We start from the raw sequence: 23,683 nt of genomic DNA on the forward strand, positions 1-23,683 counted from the left end.
TTGCCGCACCTTGTACATTTCTCATTATAGTATGTCTTGTTTACAGTGCTTGGCTTGGAATTAAACTGCTCTGGTCTGCGTGGGGGAGCTTGTCTATATTGTGTTTTCCCTCTATTTGTGTTTATGGCATCCATATTAGCACCTTTAATTTCTGTGTGTGTCCCTCGTAGCAGTTGCTGTTGTTTCTTTATTTCTTCCTGCTGCCTGACCTGGGTTATTGTTTTTGCCAGCATCAGGTCAGGGTCTAACTGAAGTCTCTCTGACAGCCGGGAGTCTCTTATCCCGACCACTATGCGGTCTCTTATCATTTCCTCCTTTAAGGCACCAAATTTGCAGTGTTCAGCCAACTTATGCACATCTGTGATAAAGTTCTCTGCAGACTCGCTTTGTTGTTGCTGTCTGCTATTAAACTTAGCACGTTCATAAATTACATTGTGCTTACCCACAAAATGTTCATCAAAGGCTTTTGTCACCTCTGCATAGACTGTCTTCTGTTGGTCGCTTAGTGGTAACGTAGTGAGAATGTCGTCACTCTTTTCACCCATCACATACAGTAGGGAGTTGACCTGATAGCCGTCCTCTTTTCCGCTCAATCCTGACGCAATCCTGAACCTCTCGAACCGTCTCAACCATTGCGGCCACGAGCTGGGCTCCTCGAAGTTGAAGCTGCCAGGAGGCGCGATGGAGAACATTTGATCTGTCATCTCCCGTCCTTATCCGGGCTCCGATGCTGATCCGCTGCTCTCCGTGCTCACCTTAACCTAGCGTAGCTTAGCCTGTCGCCGGCCAGGTAAACAATGACGACCTCGGCTGGACTATTTCAGCCTCACTTTTCTCAACTACACCTACTTTTTACCCACAGTAGGTTCGCTTACTTCTGACACCATGTTGTAGTAGTGTTTATATCCGTAAAAGCAGACTCCAGAGACTTGTAAACTTCACACAGCTTCCTTTACTCGTGCTTGTTAATTCACCCTGTTAATCCCCACAACACACTCAACGGCGCCCCCTCTGGACACTATGTAGTATTGTACTTAACATCTGTACACAGATGTTCTCCCGAAATGTGTTTGTCATTCTTGTTTGGTGTGGGTTCACAGTGTGGCGCATATTTGTAACAGTGTTAAAGTTGTCTATATGACCACCATCAGTGTGACTTGTATGGCTGTTGATCAATTATGCCTTGCATGTGCATGTATATAAAGGGCGTATATTATGTGACTAAGCCGGCATGCTGTTTGTATGGAGGAAAAGCGAATGTGACGACAGGTTGTAGAGGACGCTAAAGACAGTGTCTTCAAGGCACGCCCCCAATATTGTTGTCCGGGTGGAAATCGGGAGAATTTCGGGAGAATGGTGGCCCCGGGAGATTTTCGGGAGGGGCACTGAAATTCGGGAGTCCCTCGGGAAAATCGGGAGGGTTGGCAAGTATGGTCATCAACAATTATATCATCTGAGAAATGGACATTGAAACAGTGTAGGTCTGACTTCGTAGGATATGTACAGAGAACAGTGAACAATTATACTATTGGCTAAGTTGTATATTTATAAATGTAAGTTTTTCAATATCCAACCTGTTTTTTGTGCCTTTAAAAAATAATTAGAACTTTACTTTAAAACGCTTTCCACCTCTAACAACCAAAAAGCTGTGAAAACGATGATGCTGTGTTCCAAATTTGGATTATTTACGGAACTTGTGTGAGCCTATGGCTTTGCACTTTGTTACATATATATATGTTGCATTCTATTTTAGTTACTTTATTGAGTTTACAACCCCCTGGCGATGTTTTGTACTGTTTTTGTACTTTTTTGTTTATTATTATTTCTTGATTGCATGTAAATGTTGCATATTATAAATAAAGGTTTATGAAATTCAAAAAAACAAACAAAAAATGTAATAAATGTAATTAGAACTTTACTTAAAACACTTTCTACCTCTAACAACCAAAAAGCTGTGAAAACTATGATGCTGTGTTCCAAATTTGGATTATTTACGGAACTTGTGTGAGTCTATGGCTTTCCACACAAACACACACACACACACACTCACACACACACACACACACACACACACAAATATATATATATATATATATATATATATATATATATATATATATATATATATATATATATATATATATATATATATATATATATATATATATATATATTGCATTCTTCTTTAGTTGCTTTATTGAGTTTACAACCCCCTGGCGCTGTTTTGTACTGTTTTTGTACTGTTTCTGTACTTGTTTTGATTATTATTATTTCTTTGCTTGTATGTAAATGTTGAATATTATAAATATAGGTTTTAAATATCAAAAAATAAAATAAAATAAAAACAAAAAATAAAGTCGTGAAGACGCAAGACGACTTTAGCAAAATAAAAAGAGGACGAAACGAAAATAAATAAATAAAAATAATAATAATAGTTTAAAATAAACGTTTATATTCGTTGATATGTACACCTGTGCTCTCGAAAAACGTTTAGAATTCACTTGAACAAAGTTTAGGACTGTACTTAAATCTTACACATTACCAACAATTCCCAACAGATTTTAGTCATAGCGTTCTGTTGTGATTTTAAGCATCCATCCATCCATCCACTTGTCCCTTTTGGGGGTCGTGGGGGGTGCTGGAGCCTATCTCAGCTGCATTCGGGCGGAACAACTACGATATATATATATTTTTAAGAAAATTGTGTAAAGTACATCACTAACTATCAAAGTCTACCTTAAAAGTTATAATGACCTGATGAAGATGTAAACTGGTTGAATACTGGCCCAACATGGCTCAGATGAAAATAAATGATGTTCCTGAATTTTGTCTATGCAATATATAATACAAACACATTTCTAAATTGATGGTTATGTTTTACCATGTTATTTAATTGTAATATTTTCAATAATTATTAAATGCATTTACTCATCAACAATTAATCATGGGACCCATAGACAAAGGGGCAATGCTCGTGCAATAAAACAAACTATCGCCACTCACATCACTTTATTTTCCGTTATTTTGATTTAGTTTTCTTGTTTGAATAATTGATTCAAACAAAACCTATCTGAGCATGTACTGGCTGTGGAATGTGATTCTGAACTTTGTGCAAGCGGAACAATGTATGTACAGTATGTATGAGTTAATAGAGTGAAGGAGAAGGTTGTGTCGTGCAGATGACCCACTTGGAGGAAACATAAAAGTGGCTGCCAGTGAAGAATCGTAGACATCGTATATAGAGATGCCGCATTGACCGCTGCAGCCTATTGGCGCTGACGAGCCGTGGGACCGCCATCTTAAACTTGTCAACTTCTTAAGCGAGTGACAAGGTCAATGAAGTGTCAGCACATTCAATCCATCATACAATTCTCAATACTTAAATGATTTTCACACGGGTCTTTTTAAAATGCAAACTTCTGTAGCTGTGATGCAGTGCAAATTAATTGTCGAATGTTAATATGGGGCGATATAATTTGGTTGGTAGAGTGGCCGTGCCAGCAACTTGAGGGTTTCAGGTTCGATCCCAGATTTTGCCATCCTAGTCACTGCCGTTGTGTCCTTGGGCAAGACACTTTACCCACCTACTCCCAGTGCCACCCACACTGGTTTAAATGTAACTTAGGTATTGGGTTTCACTATGTAAAGCGCTTTGAGTCACTAGAGAAAAAGCGCTATATAAATATAATTCACTTCACTTCACTAATATTCACAGTAGGATTAACAATAGTACAATATTCAGACTAGACTGTAGACAGGTATTTTGCAAACACTTTATCAACACAAATACACTATTCTATTTACAATGTATACCTCTTTACCTATATGCTTGTTATTTCTTTATATTTTATGTTGCTGTTTTACTCTATGGGCTAAATCTGGTACATTGCGTGCCATCTCATGTACAGTACAGACCAAAAGTTTGGACACACCTTCTCATTTCAATGCGTTTTCTTTATTTCCATGACTATTTACATTATATATTGTCACTGAAGGCAGCAAAACTATGACCCCGGTGGAGTGAAAACCATTTCCGGTTGACTATCTCTTGAAACTCATCGAGAGAATGCCAAGAGTGTGCAAACTAGTAATCAGAGCAAAGGGTGGCTATTTTGAAGAAACTAGAATACAAAACATGTTTTCAGTTATTTCACCTTTTTTTGTTAAGTACATAACTCCACATGTGTTCATTCATAGTTGTGATGACTTCAGTGACAATCTACAATGTAAATAGTCATGAAAATAAAGAAAACGCATTGAATGAGAAGGTGTGTCTAAACTTTTGGCCTGTACTGTATATATATTCATTTATATATACATATATATATATATATATATATATATATATATATATATATATATATATATATATATATATATATATATATATATATTCATGTACATTGACATTTAAATAGGAATATATTTATACATATACCATACCATACCAACTTTATTTATAAAGCCCTTTAAACACACACACACACACACACACACACACACACACACACACACACACACACACACACACACACACACACACACACACACACACACACACACACACACACACATATATATATATATGTATATACATACATAAATGTATACATATATACGCACTTTATATATATATATATACTGTATATATATATATATATACACACACACATATACTATATATATATATATATATATATATATATATATATATATATATATATATATATATATATATATATATATATATATATATATATATATATATATATATATATATATATGTAAATATCTCATCATCTCATGATAAATTATATTTCTAAAGCGTTCTACATAGTGCTAAAATACATTTGACAAAACATGCATATACATATACTATATGGGCCATTCTACCGAATTGGTTCAAAGTGAGGTTGGAAATATTTTAAAATGTTGTAAGTTTTATTCTCAACTTTGTCTCTATGTATAGTACATTATCTGAAGTACACATTTCTGTTAAAAAAAACAGTCAACTTGTATTTTCAGAATATTTGGGAATGTTTGTCCTCTTCCAAAATCTGTCACTATCGAATCATAGCTTTTAAATATGAATATAAAATACTATGTTACTCTGTTAATATCATGCTTACTTACCTTGTGTAAAGATTGTTTTTTAAAAATAGTTATTGAGGTTTTTCAAATTAAAATCTGTAAAAATTAATTTAACACATTTTCTTACTTTAATACAAACCCCGTTTCCATATGAGTTGGGAAATTGTATGAGATGTAAATATAAACGGAATACAATGATTTGCAAATCCTTTTCAACCCATATTCAATTGAATGCACTACAAAGCCAAGATATTTGATGTTCAAACTCATAAACTTTTTTTTTTTTTTGCAAATAATAATTAACTTAGAATTTCATGGCTGCAACACGTGCCAAAGTAGTTGGGAAAGGGCATGTTCACCACGGTGTTACATGGCCTTTCCTTTTAACATCACTCAGTAAACGTTTGGGAACTGAAGAGGCACATTTTTGAAGCTTCTCAGGTGGAATTCTTTCCCATTCTTGCTTGATGTACAGCTTAAGTTGTTCAACAGTCCGGGGGTCTCCGTTGTGGTATTTTAGGCTTCATAATGCGCCACACATTTTCAATGGGAGACAAGTCTGGACTACAGGCAGGCCAGTCTAGTACCCGCACTCTTTTACTATGAAGCCACGTTGATGTAACACGTGGCTTGGCATTGTCTTGCTGAAATAAGCAGGGGCGTCCATGGTAATGTTGCTTGGATTGCAACATATGTTGCTCCAAAACCTGTATGTAAGTTACCCATGTCTTGGGCACTAATACACCCCCATACCATCACAGATGCTGGCTTTTCAACTTTGCGCCTAAAACAATCCGGATGGTTCTTTTCTTTTTTGGTCCAGAGGACACGACGTCCAGTTTCCAAAAACAATTTGAAATGTGGACTCGTCAGACCAAAGAACACTTTTCCACTTTGTATTAGTCCATCTTGGATGAGCTCAGGCCCAGCAAAGCCGACGGCATTTTTGGGTGTTGTTGATAAACGGTTTTCGCCTTGTATAGGAGAGTTTCAACTTGCACTTAGAGATGTAGCGACCAACTGTAGTTACTAACAGTGGGTTTCTGAAGTGTTCCTGAGCCCATGTGGTGATATCCTTAACACATTGATGTCGCTTGTTGATGCAGTACAGCCTGAGGGATCGAAGGTCACGGGCTCAGCTGCTTACGTGCAGTGATTTCTCCAGATTCTCTGAACCCTTTGATGATATTACGGCCCGTAGATGGTGAAATCCCTAAATTCTTTGCAATTGCTGGTTGAGAAAGGTTTTTCTTAAACTGTTCAACAATTTGCTCACGCATTTGTTGACAAAGTGGTGACCCTCGCCCCATCCTTGTTTGTGAATGACTGAGCATTTCATGGAATCTACTTTTATACCCAATCATGGCACCCACCTGTTCCCAATTTGCCTGTTCACCTGTGGGATGTTCCAAATAAGTGTTTGATGAGCATTTCCTTTTATGGCCACCTTTCCCAACTTCTTTGTCACGTGTTGCTGGCATCAAATTCTAAAGTTAATGACTATTTGCAAAAATGTTGTCTTTGTAGCATATTCAACTGAATATGTGTTGAAAATGATTTGCAAATCATTGTATTCCCAACTCATATGGAAACGGGGTTTGTATATGAAATTCTTCAAAATCGACATGCAGTCATTCTTTTTAAAATGCATAACACTAATCAGATTGATTTCTAAGTTAATGATTTATCAAATTGAACGTACATTTAACCAATCAGTATCAAATTATTTTAGGTGATACTGAAGTGAATTAATTAACTCATGTTATGTTCTACATATGGTGAATGTTTATATTCACCTGGGAGAAAGCTAACCACCAAGTTTAATTAAATAGTGGTATTTCAGTTTGAGCACATAATAAAATATGGCCCCTTAGTTTGATATTCGCAGGTGGATTGGATCACCTCTCGTAGGAAAGAGGCCTTAATTGGGACTTCGGAATGCAAAAGTGATAGCCGTATCCTTGAGAAGAGACTACATGTCTAGCTCAACGCCAACATTGGAGTTATGACTTAAAGCAGTTGTTTTCCAGATACTTACACACGAACATCTCCTTTTATGGTCAGGATGTGCTCCCCTGACTTAGCACACATACACAGAGAGACAGGAAGGAGGAATATAAAACTGATGGTTTGGCTTGTCCAAGTTAGGAGTCCTTAATTTTTTTGACCTAGGCTCCTCTGGGTACTGCAGACCTGTTTAATGACGCTCACTTGTAACAAAGCAACTTTTCGTTCAGCAAAGCGTCTCCGACGTCTCTTTTGATCCAGCCGCACTGCCGTGGAAAAGGTGGCAAGACCAGAAATACAATTCAATAACTCAATATACTTTTCTTTGTAAACACAGAGTGACTGCATCTTTCTGTAGTGACCATTGTTTTGTTTGCAAGGTTGTATCATATTCCATCGACTTTATTGCTTAATATTAACCAATATCATGGTTAATGTTGGAAATATTGCAAACACTTATGTTTTGTGGTCATTAAAATCATTTATGTTTGGAGAAAACTGTTAATATCAGTTGAAAATAAGTACCCACATGGGTTCAATATTCAGTGGCAACACGGTGGTGGCCCTAGTGCAGTGTTTTTCAACCACTGTGCCGCGGCACACTAGTGTGCCGTGGGAGATTATCTAGTTTCACCTATTTGGGTTAAAAATATTTTTTACAAACTTGTAATTATAGTCTGCCAATGATGTGTTGTTGAGTGTCGGTGCTGTCTAGAGCTCGGCAGAGTAACCGTGTAATACTTTTCCATATCAGTAGGTGGCAGCCGGTAGCTAATTGCTTTCTAGATGTCGGAAACAGCGGGAGGCAGCGTGCAGGTAACAAATGTGTCCAATGCTTAAACCAAAAATAAACAAAAGGTGAGTGCCGCTAAGAAAAGGCATTGAAGCTTAGGGAAGGCTATGCAGAACAAAACTAAAACTGAACTGGCTACAAATTAAACAAAAACAGAATGCTGGATAACAGCAAAGACTTACTGCGGAGTCCACAAAGTACATCCGAACATGACATGAAAATCAACAATGTCCCCACAAAGAAGCATGAAAACAACTGAAATATTCTTGACTGCTAAAACAAAGTAGATGCGGGAAATATCGCTCAAAGGAAGACATGAAACAGCTACAGGAAAATACCAAAAAATGAGAAAAAGCCACCAAAATAGGAGCGCAAGACAAGAACTAAAACACTACACACAGGAAAACAGCAAAAAAGTCTAAATAAGTCAGGGCTTGATGTTACAGGTGGTGACAGTACACCTACTTTGAGACAAGAGCTATATTGATACATAGTTGGTTATGGTTTAAAGTCATATCCAACAATTGCGACGACGACTTTTTACTGTCAACTGAGTTTCGTTTTTTAATGATTTCTGCTGGTGGTGTGCCTCCGCATTTTTTCAACTCAAAAAATGTGCCTTGGCTCAAAAAAGGTTGAAAAACACTGCCCTAGTGTGTGAATGTTGTCTGCGATGAGGTGGCGACTTGTCCAGGGTGTACCCTGCCTTTCGCCCGAATGCAGCTGGTATAGGCTCCAGCACCCCCGCGAACCCAAGAGAAAGTGGATATATTCAGTATTGCTGCTGCTCACTGCTCCCAGGGTGTGGAATAAGGGGATGGGTCAAATGTAAAGGATAATTTCAACACACCTAGTGTGTGTGACCATAATTGTCAGTGTAACTCAAGAGAAGAAAACATGCTTCCGAAAACTAATGTGCATTACCTTTGGCTCCGTTTACACTGGACACCCACTGGCACAAATATATGATTTCTCGGCCAATGACGGGGAACCTAAAGGTCACATTATTAGCATAACTATAGGGGTGGGTCCTCCGAATAGGAATAACGTGAATAAACCGGTGCTTTATTTGTCAATGAGTGTATGCATTGCTGACTGAAATAAATAGTCCTCATCCATTTATATTTTCAATGTGCGTTGGATCAGTGTAAATGTGAATTAGTGAACCATATTTATATAGCACTTTTTTCTCGAGACTCAAAGCACTTTACATAGTGAAACCTATTATCTACATGTCCATGAATGATCTTTGTAATCTCAGGGCATTCAATCGCAAGAAAAAGTATGTGATCCTTTCGGGATTACTTGGGATTCCTGCATAAATTGGATATAAAATGTATTCTGCTCTTCATTAAAGTCACAACAATAGACAGACATCTTAAACTAATATCGCACAAAAAATATAGGTTTTCATCGGTTTATTGAACACATGTCATAGTCATGTTGTGGATTTAATAGCTGGTTGACCCTCCTTTGGCAGCAATAACCTCAACCAAACGTTTCCAGTAGTTGCAAATCAGACCGCCACAACAGTCAGGAGGAATTTTGGACCATTCTTCTACAAAAAAAATGTTTCAGTGCAGCAATATGTTTGGGATGTCGGGTGTGAATCGCTCTCTTGAGGTCATGCCAAAGCATCTCAATCAGGTTGAGGTCAGGACTCTGACTGGGCTATTCCAGAAGGCATATTTTCTTCATCTGAAGCCAATCTGCTGTTGATTTACTTGTATGCTTGGGGTCGTTGTCTTATTGCATCTTGATAAACTTGGGAAATCATTGTTCCATCGATGAAAGAAATCCGTCCAGGCCCTGAGGCAGCCCCAAACTATGATGCCACCTCCACAATATTTCACAGTTGGGATAAGGTTTTGATGTTGGTGTGCTGAGCCTTTTTTCCTCCACACATAGTATTGCGTGTTCCTTCCAAACAACTCTATTTTGGTTTCATCTGTCCACAGAACATTTTGCCAGTAGTGCTGTGGAACATCCAGATGCTCATTTGCAAACTTCAAACGTGCAGCAATGTTTTTTGGACACCAGTGGCTTCCTCCGTGGCGTCCTACCATGAACTCCATTCTTGTTCAATGTTTTACGTATTGTAGATTCGTCAATAACAATGTCAGCATGTGCCAGATATTTCTGTAAGTCTGTTAGCTGACACTCTAGGATTCTTCTTCACCTCAGTGAGCGTTCTGCACTGTGCTCTCAGTCATCTTTACAGGTCGACCACACCTCGGGAGAGTAGCAACAGTGCTGAACTTTCTCTATTTGTCTATATATAGTCTGTCTTACCATGGACATGTGGCCATCAAGGCTTTGAGATACTTTTGTAACCTTTTCCATCTTAAATCTGACCAATCTAAGTCTATGAGCACCGACTGATAAGAGGCGAAATGTCTTCTAATACAAACCAGTCAGTCCAGTTGCGATCGATTGAATGCCCTGAGATCATTATCTACATATTTAAGCTACATTTAAACCAGTGTGGGTGGCACTGGGAGCGGGTGGGGTAAGGTTCTTGCCCAAGGACACAACAGCAACGACTCAGATGGCGGAAGCGAGAATCAAACCTGTGACCCTCAAGTTGCTGGCACTTTCACTCTACCAATCGAGCCACGCCACCCAATAAGTGTATCTACAGACATCCAAATTTGTGGTAAAATTACAGAGGAATATGATTTTTTCTTTTTAAAGTCATCAATTTTTTTTAATGACTTTAATGTGCTCTGTTGTCATTTTTATACTATTTAACTAGACTTTTTGTGTGAATTAGCAAAACGTAACTTAAAATTTTGCCATTTACTTTCTGCAATGCACCCAAGTATTAAATCATTTTGTAGTTTTAACAGACTAAACCAATCCAATGTAGGAAACTAGCAAAGCTGTTAAATATGTTAATACCTATTACTCTAATGTAATACCAATTTTAAAAAATCAAGCTGTGGGATGCACATTGAATACCCCAGTTTGAGGAGTTTTTCTATTCAAGGCGGAATTAAAAAAGGAAATCCTTTAGTCCAATAGTGGTGGTGTAAGGTTAAGTTATTTTGCCTTGGTATTTCAAACCAGATACACCATCCATTGAGTCATATTTAAAATACACACAGAGTTAACATTTAAAATGGTGGTGCAGTCTATGAAATATGTCTGAAAGACATTCCATTAAAGACAGAATAACACTGGAAGAAAATGCTTTGTTGACACATTCTTAAACATAACTTAACACATTTCCAGAGAAAATGCTTGAGGAAAAGATTGAGCGTGCCAATTTTGTAACTTTTGTATGCTCCCAGGAGGGGATGTGTAAAAAGTAACTTTAAATCAACTGAGCTCTTCAAACTTTATAAAAATACTGCAGTTAACTAGAATGAAAACAAATGTTATAGGATCTGCTGTAGAAACCATGTTTGGATAAAAGCCCATTTAGTGCTGGATTTTCTTCTGGTCCAAAACAGAGTCCTGGACTGTTTATGCTCCTGTCAAAACAAGTCTAATTTTTGAGAACAAGTAAACAAGACTACACAGTATGTTAAAGGAGCCGTACAGTTCTTGCAGTAACTCAATAAGTCCGTTGGGGTCACTCCATACTATCCGGGTCTGCTTGGGCCATGTAGGCATCCAATTCAGCGTCTAGATGACCTTTTGTCTTGGACATGTAAGCGTCCAGCTGGTTGTCCAGTTGTTCACGGGTCACAGAGGGTCGGCCAACCCCTCTGCCACGGCCACGTCGGCCAGCAAAGCCGCCGCGCCCACGGAGTCCTCCGCGGCCTGTCAAAAAAATGTACAGTGATTCGACAGAACTATGCAGAGATCGAGCCATTTGTCATTTTAAAGAATGCAGGGGAAGTGTAACGGTACATGTTTTACTAATCACATTTTTTTGTTACAGAACCTTTAATTTGGTACAGAGGTAAACTGGTTTGCCACCATGTGCACATTAAGTGACAACAGGAAGTGTTAATGTCACATGAATACTGGATCAATGACTTATGTTCAACCCAACGTTTGGTTAGTGAGAAGTGCCATGGAGAAAACAGTTCTTGAAAATTTTGTTTGGGAACACTTGGCCTTCAGTATGTAACATAATACCTAAAACACTTCATGGTAAATTAATTTTTTAACAGAATTACCATATGTTGCATGTCAAAGAGATGTTTTTATGTTTTTGCATTTTGTCCTCTTACCACACCTTAAATAAACTGAAACGTGACCCTGAAACTGAGGTACATCGTAACCCCATTGTTATGATGTATTGTTACAACCACAATGAATGGCAAGGAATGCTACCTCTGGATACTCCTCCACGGCCTGCACCTCTCCCCATAGGTCCACCTCGGCCAGGAAAGACTCCTCTCTGGCGGCCGCCTCTTCGCATTGGCATACGACCAACAGCGCCGCGACCTCGCATGGGGCCACCAGGAACCATTCGCTTTCCTTTATTAAATTAGTTGTAAAATATATATTATACAGTATTACATACACACACACAAAATTATATATGGGATGAATAGGCACCTCTCAGGGAGAGAGCACCTCTCATCATTCCTCCTCTGCCTCTTCCGCGAAGTCCTCTGGTCATTCCTCTCAATCCTCCTCTGCCACCAACGGCGCCACCACGCATGCCCATCCCCATAGGTCGACCCAGCCGGGCTTGGATGTTGCTCTTCCCCAATCGCTGCTTCAGGCTCTGATAAATGTTTTTAAAAAACATTTTAACATCAGCTATGGCAAGGGACCGCTGAACAGACTGCCTGCATTTGTGATTTAGGTACTTCATCGATTTCACAGACTGTTTGGTACAGAGTCAGTACATTGCAATCACTAACATCATGCTGTTTAGTGGTGACAAGAAAATAAAAACCTGTTAAATCAATGAATACAAATGTGTTCATATTACATTTCATAAAAACCCTAGGATTATTAATTACTAAATCAATCTTCAGTGAGAATTATTATATTAGCCTTCCTAGCTTGTAGCTAGAGATTGACATACATTTGCTTTCCAACCATGGGGAGAAAAATAAATAAAAATAATAAAAATAAAAATGAGTGTGAAAGATAGTGTTGAGAAGAAGTGGATGATATTCATTGAATTCAACAAAATAATCAAAAACATGACAAAGCATGTAGCTGCTTGGTGAAGCAGTTTGAGCATAGCACTCCTAGTCTGCACCACACTGAAGCAGAATAAGTCCGTAACACCAGCGAAGGACCCGAAAATATCTTAATGGAAGACATTTATCCAAGAAAATATGGAGAAGCTGCTGATAGTGTGTTTAACAGAGAAACAGCTCAAAGAAGATACCGTAGACGTGTTTAATTAGTATAATACACGGACATTGCTTCTGCACGACTGCTCTAATAGAGCGCACGAGAGCAGTGCTGGTGATTTAGCCTGTGTGGTAAGTGGGGAGAGTTGAGTGTCAAGAGAAAGGCTCAAAGAAAAACGTGGAAAAAGAGAAAATGGCCCAAAGATGACGTGAAAAGTTTTGCATCCATTTAAAACAAAAGACAGACATTGTGGTAACACGTTTGCACGGTCAATTGATGGTGATGAAGCACATTACAAGAAAACATCCTGCATATTTAAAAAGCAGCAAACAAGCAGAAAAACTAAATCTATTTTGTCAGTTAACACCATGTTTGGCTTGCATAACGAATGTTTTATCCAAACATATGGGGGCATTCGAGGATAGAATTGGTAAATACATTTGTCACTCAATTTATCATACATTATCAGAGATTTTGTTTGCCTAGTTTGGATCTTCGTCATTGATTACCTGGTTTTAAGCTACACAGATTTCATATTTTAGTGACACACCAACAACCTTTGGCTGAAACCGGCCCAAAATTGCCATTTCAGCTTTTGTTCGAAAGACTCATAACCAAAACAGCACTTCTGAAACAGGATGTTGTGATAACAATTTGAAAAGCACACAATTGTCCGGAGTGGAGGCAACATGTCTCTGCATTGTGGACATACTTCAACATATTTGAGATAGACCTGCGGACAGCGATTTGCAAAACATGCCATGTGGAAATATTAAGTGGGCAGTGGCCCATGTTGGGCTTGCAAGGAGGAGAACCGCCAGCTGGAGCTGCAGCGCCAGGCTAGTGTGACCACCTGTGAGTGCTTTGCATGTGGTGGAGGCTCGCAGCAGTACTTGCTGTTCGTCATGGACACTGCTGAGCAACAGAAGTCAAGGGTTATTATAAGCGCTAACGCATGGGAACTATTTTAGCCGCGCCATGATCACAAAGTAACTAGCTTATACAGCCATAATGTTGACAAAATGACATTCTGAGCTACTGCATCATGATCGCCTTAAGTTAATTATAGATTATAAATCATGCCTCTCACCTAGTTCATAGAAGGTTATAGCCATAAATCGAGACCTTAATATGTCCAATGTATACCCAGAGATGGACACAAAAAGATGTAAGTTACTTAATCTAAACGGGAATATAAATACATCTTATCAGTCGTGATTTCAGTGAGACAACATTGTACAAAAAGTCATCGCTTTAATATTGGAAGTTTGTATTTCTTGTTTAGCACTTAAAAATCGTTTTAATATGTTGGAAGTTTGTATTTCTTGTTTAGCACTTAGCAATACTGCTGCATGATGCTTAGTCTTTCACTAAAGCTGGATCCATTTAGCACCCAGCTTATAAAACCTGTTGCTCATCCTTATATTTAGGATAAAAAATATAAGATTTGTTTTACAATAATTACCCGTTGTTGGCTCCAATTAAATCTGCATGATTAGTAGTAGTTGTTGTTAAAGGGAAAAGCGAACATTGTGGTACATCTGAATACCCTGCCGTACGTTTAAATGAGCAAAATACGTAAATATTATGTTGTTATGAATGTGCCCGTTACTACATTACATATATACTTACAATGTGTATATAAAACTATGAAGGTGTTTGGATGTTTTTGAGCGCTTTATAGGTGGAATAGAAAGCCTCCCATTGGCTTCATTATTATCAGACTTTTGCTAACGTTTATTATGAGAATGCATGAAAACAAGAAAAATGTGAGCTTGACTTGCATAGGGATTGTGAATGATGGGCACAATTCCATTCCAAAATGTGGAGTTAAGTTACACACTGCAAAACATCTATGTCTGGGAGAGAGGAGTAGATATTGACACATTTAACATTTTATGCTATGGATATGTCCAAACTGTGTGGACCAATTACCACCGCTAAAAACAGAACTAATTTGAAGCAACTTCTTGCATGCAAGTCATCCTGACATCGACAACTAAAAGTAGATTTAAGCTAAAACTACTCTTATGTTATTACTGTTACTACTTGGCCAGCTGGTATGCTTTGCCAAGTTGAGACATATTGACTGTACTAATTAGGTCATACAACAGTGGTTGTTTTGGCATTAAAAAAATACGTACATGTTTTTGTTTTGTTCTTCACATCAGTTACAAAGGAGCTCAGATGACCGCAGTGGCCCCCAAACATAGCCATATGTGCAACTCTTAATGCTTGGAAGTGTACAGCAGGCTATAGTAAAATGGTTTGCATGCACAGATTACCTGTCACTACTGTTCAAGTTTTAAAATCAGTGGCCACTAGGGATTGGTACTGTTCACATACATTAGCAATTCTCAATCCCCAGGGATCTGTATAGGTAGTCCACAGAACCAATTTTATGTACCGTAATTTCCGGGAGATAGAGCCTACCTGTTTTTTAAACCTCAACCACCTACTTTTTGGGATTATTTGATTTTGTTCAAATATTGGGCGCACTCTACAAGCCGCAGGTGTACAGATTGAAATATTTACACAGGCACTTCTGTTTATTCACAAATTTAACAAAAGACAGTGCCTGTCTGGGTCCATCAAGTATCATTATCACTGCAGGTCAATTATTATTGGAGTTCAAGGCCTAACATGTTACACAACGGGTAAGAACAAGCCAGGAGAAGTTATGCTCATCGCTAAGCTAGTCTTTAAGATATTGAAACAAATAAAGTGCTCATCAAACGTTTAGTCATGCTGGAACTGGGTTACAGCTGAAAATATCCAGCTTGTAACAGGAAATTTACAAGTAAATTGATATGAGTCTAGAGACAGAACAGTATAACAGCAACTGTTGTGCTTTGTTGGTGTGCCAAGTGTACATGTAAGGGGAGGGTAAATCAATCCTTTCCTTGTTTTTTGCATTTCAGGTCTATTTGTCAAAACAGAAAGGAGATACATTTTAAAAAACATACATGGACAATTAATTTAATGCAGCCTACCAGTTGAAGCCTCGATGTCGCCACAGATGTTCCACCTTGGACCACATTCGGCAAATCAGTGGTGGGTAGTAACTGTATATGATTGATACTTCAGTGATGGGATCAATCTTTTTATTTTCTCCAAACTATTTGAGGTATTTGTTAAAAGGGGAAATTTGATGTTTTTGTTGTTGTTTCTTTTACTTATAACTGTTGGATGCTCAAAAGTTTATGCATTTGGGCATCTCCACAGAGTTTTGGATGCCTCTGCCTGCTATGTTTTGGACTTTTTTTTTTTGAAACAGTGAGGAATTGGTGAGTTCACAGATTGACGGATGTACTTTATGGGCATTCTTGGACATGCTGTGTCGGAAAGCCTCGCCCCAACCCCACACAGAGAAGACTACTGCTGCTGGAACTTCTGTTAGATGTAGCGCGCTCTTTCTCTCTCTAATTAAATGAATTCAACACAATTTGAGAATAAAGAAATCAGGGTTCAAATAGTGCATGTTTTCCTTTAAGAAATCTTAAAAGCCTGTGCCTATAGACTAGAGATGCGCGGATAGGCAATTATTTCATCCGCAACCGCATCAGAAAGTCGTCAACCATTCGCAATTCACCCGATCTAACATTTGATCAGAACCGCATCCGCCCGCACCCGCCCGTTGTTATATATCTAATATAGACGATGCAAGGCATTAGTGAGGTTATAAAGCTTTTGCCTGTTAAAGAAAGGAGACTGATCCAATGCAGCACAGACATTCGCTTGCCACGCTGTCACGACCCAGACGCACACCAGTGCGCAATCATATGGGAGCCGCGCTGAGCGCACCTCCAAGCGCGTCTCGCTGCCGGCGACGGCCGGGTATGTGCCCGACGCTCCAGCGCCATCCATTTTCAGGGCTAGTTGATTCGGCAGGTGGGTTGTTACACACTCCTTAGCGGGTTCCGACGTCCATGGCCACCGTCCTAGCTGCTGTCTATATCAACCAGGGTGAGCCCCACCCCTTTAGTGAGCGCACTGCGCGCGGAGTGACCCCTGTTAGGCGCCCCCGGCAACAGGGGTGGCGGGCAGGTAAGCTGCGCGGGCGGAGTGACCCCTGTCACGAGCCCCCGGCCACGGGGGTGGCGGGCAGGTAAGCTGCTTACCTGCTGCGCGTGACGCCGGCCGCGGCGAAGGCGGACGAGGCGGGGTGTCGGTGCGGTGGTGACCCTGGACGTGCGTCGGGCCCTTCTCGCGGATCGCCTCAGCTACGGCTCCCGGTGGGGCCCTCTGTCGGGGGCCTTCTCCGCTCCGTAAAAGTGTCCATCTCTTTTTTTCTTTTTTTTTCTGTTGTGGCATATGCAGCAGGTGCCTGCTCGTTTTTCGTATGTGGGTAACAACATTTAACTATGTATATATATTTCCGAATTGGTTTAACTGCCACCCGCCTGAATCTATTTAAAATCTAATTTTTTTTATTTCAACCGCCCGACCCGACCCGACCCGACGATAAAATCTAATTTTTTTTAATTTCATCCGCCCGATCCGCGGACTCCGCGGTTGTGCCCGCAAACCGCGCATCTCTACTATAGACGAACCATGAAGTTAAACAACTACCGCATTTTTCGGATTATAAATCGCAGTTTTTTTCATAGTTTGGCCTGGGTGCGACTTATACTCTGGAGCGACTAATGTGTGAAATTAACACATTACTGTAAAATATCAAATAATATTATTTATCTCATTCCCGTAAGAGACGAGGCGAATGTCAGCAATCCTCACACACACGTCAACCAATAAAAATTCGGCGGGGGCCGGTCATGGCAGAAGTGCATTGTGCGTCATGGCAGAAGTGCATTGTGGGTCATGGGATGCTACCTGCTACTACGTCCGTAGCTATAAAAATGGATAATTTCTACATTGGCTGTAACTTATAAAAACTGAGAAGGGCTGAACAAAAATGGCACCGAAAAGGAAATCATATACTGCAGATTACAAGCTGGACGTAGTGAAATATGCAGCAGAAAATGGCAAGAGGAAGCGGCGCATACCTTTGGAGTTGGCAGAGTTGTTTAGGAGCGACACCGAGGAAGAAGATTTCATCGGATTTAGCGATTAGGAGTGACAGATTGTTTGGTAAACGTATAGCATGTTCTATATGTTAATAGTTATTTGAATGACTCTTACCATGATGTTACGTTAACATACCAGGCACGTTCTCAGTTGGTTATTTATGCGTCTTATAACGTACACTTATTCAGCCTGTTGTTCACCATTCTTTATTTATTTTAAATTGCCTTTCAAATGTCTATTCTTGGTGTTGGATTTTATCAAATAAATTTCCCCCAAAAATGCGACATATACTTGAGTGCAACTAATATGTTTTTTCCTTCTTTATTATGCATTTGCGGCCGGTGCGATTTATAATCCGAAAAATACGGTACTCATTTAATCACATCAAGGTCTTTTTCCCCCAAAAATGTTTCCTCTCAAACGCTTTCTCATCTGTCCTGTGGCTTTGCGTTTGCTGCAGTCGCCGCTAATAACGCTAGGTCTCGGCTTAGCAGCACAGGCAGCTGCTTCCATAAATCTTCATGTTTGTGAATTTTAAGGTTACCGTACATCAGTGTTGAAGCTCATCTTTAACCCTCCCCGTTTAGTTTCTGCAGAAGACGTTTCGCAAACTGCTAGTGAAATGTCTTCTGACATGCTAAAAAACCCACACTGGAAACTGCTGCGCCATGATGCTTTTCTCTGTACACAACAGGCCGAGCACACAGTATCATTACATCACAAATATTCTTCCATACTGGAAGGGAGAGATTGAGGAGCTAGGCGGTAGCACAAGCCAGAATAAAGAAACACGGAGATAAGCCTTTATTATTGGTTAATTTTTCATTATTGATGTGACCTTATAATTGCTACTATCGGTCGAAAATTATCGGCCGCCAATAATATCGTGCATCCCCAACTGTAATATATACATTCGTTTATTTGTCCACAACATTTGGACTGCTACAAAATTTGGTTAGCTGCTGAACGCAGACGGAAAAAGTGGCGACTAAATGAGTGTTCTTGTCTCACATAAGGATTGTGGATGGACAAAACTCCAAAATAAGTGCAGTCCTTCTTGTACCAGGCACATTCACTTCTTCAGATGAGGCTAGAGGTTAATACAAGCAATAACAGACATTTAGGTTATTGGGTTGCATCTTAGACATATTTTCGTTGGAACAACAAACATTGTTAAGAAATTAAAATGGCAGACTTGCGCAAGTGTCAACAAGAAACGTTTACTATGGTTGGAGAAGTCTCTTGACATAAATTAACACGTCACAAATCATGACAAATGTCAACCTCTTGCAATACAGAATATCGTTTTATAAATAACTTGGCAACGACTCCATGGTTTAAAATCCTAGTTGTAGTTTTGGTTGAAAAATGTGAAGGTGTTGTAATCAGTAATGTAGCATGTTTATAGCATATTCAACGTAAATTAGCATTGCGATAGCTTGAAAAGTGAAGCATTACCTTCAAGTGCTTTTTATCAGGCATGGTTGCGATCAGTCCCTTATTAATACACCTGTTTGCCCACCAAGTGCTTGAGCCGATGCCGAGTCTGCAACCAAACGTGGCGCCTCGAGCAGTCCAGGTATCAAAAATTGGTAACCTATTGATTTTACATGAAATAGGTACTCGGTAGAAGTGGGCTACATTGACACCTCCCATTACGAGTTCATTTACGCCAAGGCACTGTGTAACAACGTTTGTGGTCTCACCTGTTTGTGATTCAGAGCTGCCTGCACCGACGGTCGATTCTCCATCTGCTGGGCCAGCCGGCGATTGCGGGCACTGGCAATATGTTGCTGTTGCATGGTGGCTCGAATGCTAACCGGAGTGGGCTGCTTGTTCTTCAGCATGTTAGTGAAGCTTTAGAAGGTGGGAGGGAAAAGAGGAAGTAAAAGACGAGGGCAGGGGACACAGAGGAGGAGGAGGAAGCAGGGTTCCATATCAAGTCATTTCTCATGTTATGGATGCGGCCACACTTACAGTTGTGGCTCTTATGTCATGTATATTCCATTTGCTGGCACTCATTTCTCTCTCAAAAATATGCTCAATACATTACTGTTTGTTTCAAACCAAGCAGTAGAAGCACAGAATGCTGAGATAGAGAGAAGAAAGATTTGAGGTAGAGAGATGTATACAATTGCCACTTACTGGCCCCCCAGCTGCCTGGCTTCATTGCGTTGTTCTGCAGCAGCAGAGGCCATGGACGAGAGTATGTTTGGCTACTCGGCCACTTACAGCATGGACAGTGACATGGATGACTTGAAAAAAGGAGTGCTGCTGCCACTTCCAAGCTCGGACCGAGTGCCTAATCTTGTAAAGTTGTAGATGAGAAAAGAGCAGTAGAACAGAGATGAAAGGTGCTTCAATTAAGTTGGTTTGAGAGAGAACTATTTGAGAGCTTAAAAAAGTTGCACAATCTCTCTCCACTCCTGTATATTTTGTATACTTGATGTATACTGTACTAAGTACATAACAGGGAGTGTGAGTGCCATGGAATTTTCAGGACAGTGGTCTGGTCCAGCATTGACCTACCAAGTGTGACCACTTCATCCTCCTTGGTCAAAATTGTGCACTGCTCGCACAAAACATTTGGCCTGCTTAAGCATCTTAAGTTCCATCCAACGTTCTTAATTCATCTAACGCTAACCAACGTTGACAGGGCCAATGAAGCTGAGTGAGCAGTGCACACACACAAGGGAATCACATCCATTTTGGGCCAGGTCCCTGACAGTGGCCGTCTTCAGAGAGCACTAGAACCTTCAGACGCATAGGATGGCCCTTCGGTCTGGTGTTAAACTGCTGACAGGGTGCGTGGCGCCTCACCGCTCGTTCAGGGACACTTTGGTGGTGCTCTTCAGGATAACTGTTTGAGAAGATCCAGCACTCATTTTGACTGGCTTCTGTTGCAGGTTCCTAAAAACAAAATTCAAGATGGTCAACAAAGGAAAAAAGCTATAGTTAGAATCCATTAGCAAAATTACACACTGCCAGCAATCGCACCTCCACAGTTACATTTAACAAACAGTCTAGGGGCTGGGCGATATGGCAAAAAAATGTATCAGTTATTTTTTTCAAATCAGCCGATCGATTTTTTTTTTTTAAATTAAAGGCGGATTGTCCCATGCAGGATTATATAGCGAGTGCTAGAGGTGGGTGAAATAATCGATTTTTAAGATACATGGAAATTAAGACATGGTCGATTTTAAAATCGATTACTAAATGTTGATAAATCGATTCATGTGTTGAAAATAAAGTAATGCAGACAGTTAAAAAATGTGGCTGACTGCAGCAAACCACCTTACTGTGCGATTCCAACCAGCTCCTTTACTATCGGGTACTTATGGTCCAGTTTTGTACACATTTCCATTAATATAATAAATGTAGGAATTAATTTAACTGTTTCTTACTCAAAAATATATTTTTTTTAAAGCTGCAAGTGATAAACGTTTAATCTATCAATCATTTTCTACCGCTTGTCCTGTTTGGGGTCGCTGGAGCCTATCTTAGATGCATACGGGCGGTAGGCGGGGTACACCCTGGACAAGTCGCCACCTCATTGCAGGGCCAACACAGATAGACAGACAACATTCACACTCACTAGTGAAACGAAAATAAATATAAAACTGCATCAATATACATAAATTAAAGACGCATCAATAATCGATTTTTAATCGAATCGTAGCTCCTGAATCAGAAGTAATTGCTAATGTGAGTTTTCTAATGTTTGAAAATACATATTTGAAGCATTATCCATTAATTTTCTACCACTTGTCCTTCTCATTGATGTTTATTTTGTAAATAGCATTTGCTATCGTTTCGTTCATACTGATTTAAGAGTACAGTTAATTTGACACATGCAAGTCAGTGTATTTGCTAACATTGTATTACTAAGTTTATATGTATATGACATACATGTTATTAATTAGATGACAATACCATCATTTTCTTAATTGTGGGCTTCACGGTGGCAGAGGGGTTAGTGCATCTGCCTCACAATACGAAGGTCCTGAGTAGTCTTGGGTTCAATCCCGGGCTCGGGATCTTTCTGTGTGGAGTTTGCATGTCCTCCCCGTGACTGCGTGGGTTCCCTCCGGGTACTCCGGCTTCCTCCCACTTCCAAAGACATGCACCTGGGGATAAGTTGATTGGCAACACTAAATTGGCCCTAGTGTGTGGATGTGAGTGTGAATGTTGTCTGTCTATCTGTGTTGGCCCTGCGATGAGGTGGCGACTTGTCCAGGGTGTACCCCGCCTTCCGCCCGATTGTAGCTGAGATAGGCTCCAGCGCCCCCCGCAACCCCAAAGGGAATAAGCGGTAGAAAATGGATGGATGGATGTATTTCAGATACTTACGTAGTGAAGTATCCGAGTACACTTAAAATTTTCTAAATTCGAGTTTTTGACCTTAGGACCACAGTGTTCATATAAATTAAATGTACATTGGTCATGTTAATTTGACGAGGCTCTGTGCCACAGATGGTTACTTGCAGTCCTGTGGAAAAGCATTATATTATATAAGGGATGATGTAGGCCTATGGGGGTGGGTTCCCAATTAGCTAGCTGGAAAAAATCCGGAATTGGCAATCTATAAAGAATTACATTTTGAATATGTAATGAATTTTACACTTTGAAAAACCTTTAGATTTAGTTAAACAAACTCCCAGTGGGAAACAAATATATAAAATAATGGTTTTGAACTTGTTTGGGTTGGATGCTAAATTACTCATTCTATCAGCACCGATTTAAACTACTAAACAAAATGTGTGCGATTAATACATTTTGTCTCTAGACTATACTTAAGGATATACCCGGTGGAAATATGGCCACTTAAATTGAACCAACATAACCGTGAGCATAAATTAGACACCACTTACAGAAAGGCCTGCGTGGTCGTTGAGTAAAAGCTTACCACCTGTTTGTTACTCAAACGTCTGTCCACTCGGAAAAAAGAAGCTCCATTTACTTTATTTTAGAGCGCCAGCTACAAAACAAAGAACTTCCACCAAATGCTGTCGTGTTCTATACATTTGACATCATTTTAGTCATGATTCCGCCTACATTGTTGCTTTGTGTTAAATGTAAACCAGGCCAACATGTTTTAATCAAAGGCTGTTGAAGCGAAACAACAATTTATAACAAGTTTAGCCTGCTTAAACTCACACAGAATGTCACATTTAGTTAATAGTTCATTTTGTGAACATTATACTTACAATGAATGTTGCATTGGTCGAAGAACAGCTCGCCAGCTATAATTAGCTTCTGCTAAAGCTTGCGCCGACAAGGCCGTAAAATGTGTCCTTTCTTTCCCTATAGGTTAATGACGAACACTTAGCACTAAATGACGCGTCCTAAATAAAGTAAAAAGGTACAACTGACTTCTTGTATACTTTACAGAACGGCAACAAAACGTTCGAAACGCACCAAACGGCTTCTTAAAATGGTGCTGCCCTGGGAAGAAAATGGAGATTTTTTTTTTTTTTTTTAATTTACGTCACG

General features: G+C 39.6%; 1 protein-coding gene across 2 annotated transcripts; it reads right to left on the bottom strand.

Annotated features, from left to right (window-relative positions):
* Positions 1 to 11,065: 11,065 nt before the first annotated feature.
* chtopa (chromatin target of PRMT1a) lies at positions 11,066 to 23,680 on the bottom strand. Of its 2 annotated transcripts, XM_061966805.2 has the most exons (6): positions 23,398 to 23,662; positions 21,011 to 21,100; positions 19,897 to 20,047; positions 12,407 to 12,578; positions 12,179 to 12,325; positions 11,066 to 11,659 (listed from the first exon to the last, which is right to left on the bottom strand). In XM_061966805.2, exons 1-6 carry the CDS (start codon positions 23,409 to 23,411, stop codon positions 11,469 to 11,471), a joined length of 765 nt encoding a protein of 254 aa, XP_061822789.1. In that variant the 5' UTR covers positions 23,412 to 23,662; the 3' UTR covers positions 11,066 to 11,468. The 2 variants fall into 2 exon arrangements, 1 of the variants encoding a protein (XP_061822789.1); XR_009815884.2 differs by lacking the exons at positions 11,066 to 11,659; positions 12,179 to 12,325 and adding an exon at positions 19,649 to 19,787 and having other exon boundaries at positions 12,435 to 12,578; positions 23,398 to 23,680.
* Positions 23,681 to 23,683: the final 3 nt, after the last annotated feature.

The sequence above is a fragment of the Nerophis lumbriciformis genome, linkage group LG11, assembly GCF_033978685.3.
Source record: "Nerophis lumbriciformis linkage group LG11, RoL_Nlum_v2.1, whole genome shotgun sequence".
Taxonomy (NCBI): Eukaryota; Metazoa; Chordata; class Actinopteri; order Syngnathiformes; family Syngnathidae; genus Nerophis; species Nerophis lumbriciformis.

What these genes read in the sequence shown, in the direction of transcription:
- chtopa (XM_061966805.2), bottom strand. An exon ending in AAAGTGTCCCTGAACGAGCG is followed by an intron (nt 20,048 to 21,010) that starts GTGAGGCGCCAC and finishes CACCTTCTAAAG; the next exon opens with CTTCACTAACATGCTGAAGA. An exon ending in CAGCTCTGAATCACAAACAG is followed by an intron (nt 12,579 to 19,896) that starts GTGAGACCACAA and finishes AACATTTATCAG; the next exon opens with AGCCTGAAGCAGCGATTGGG.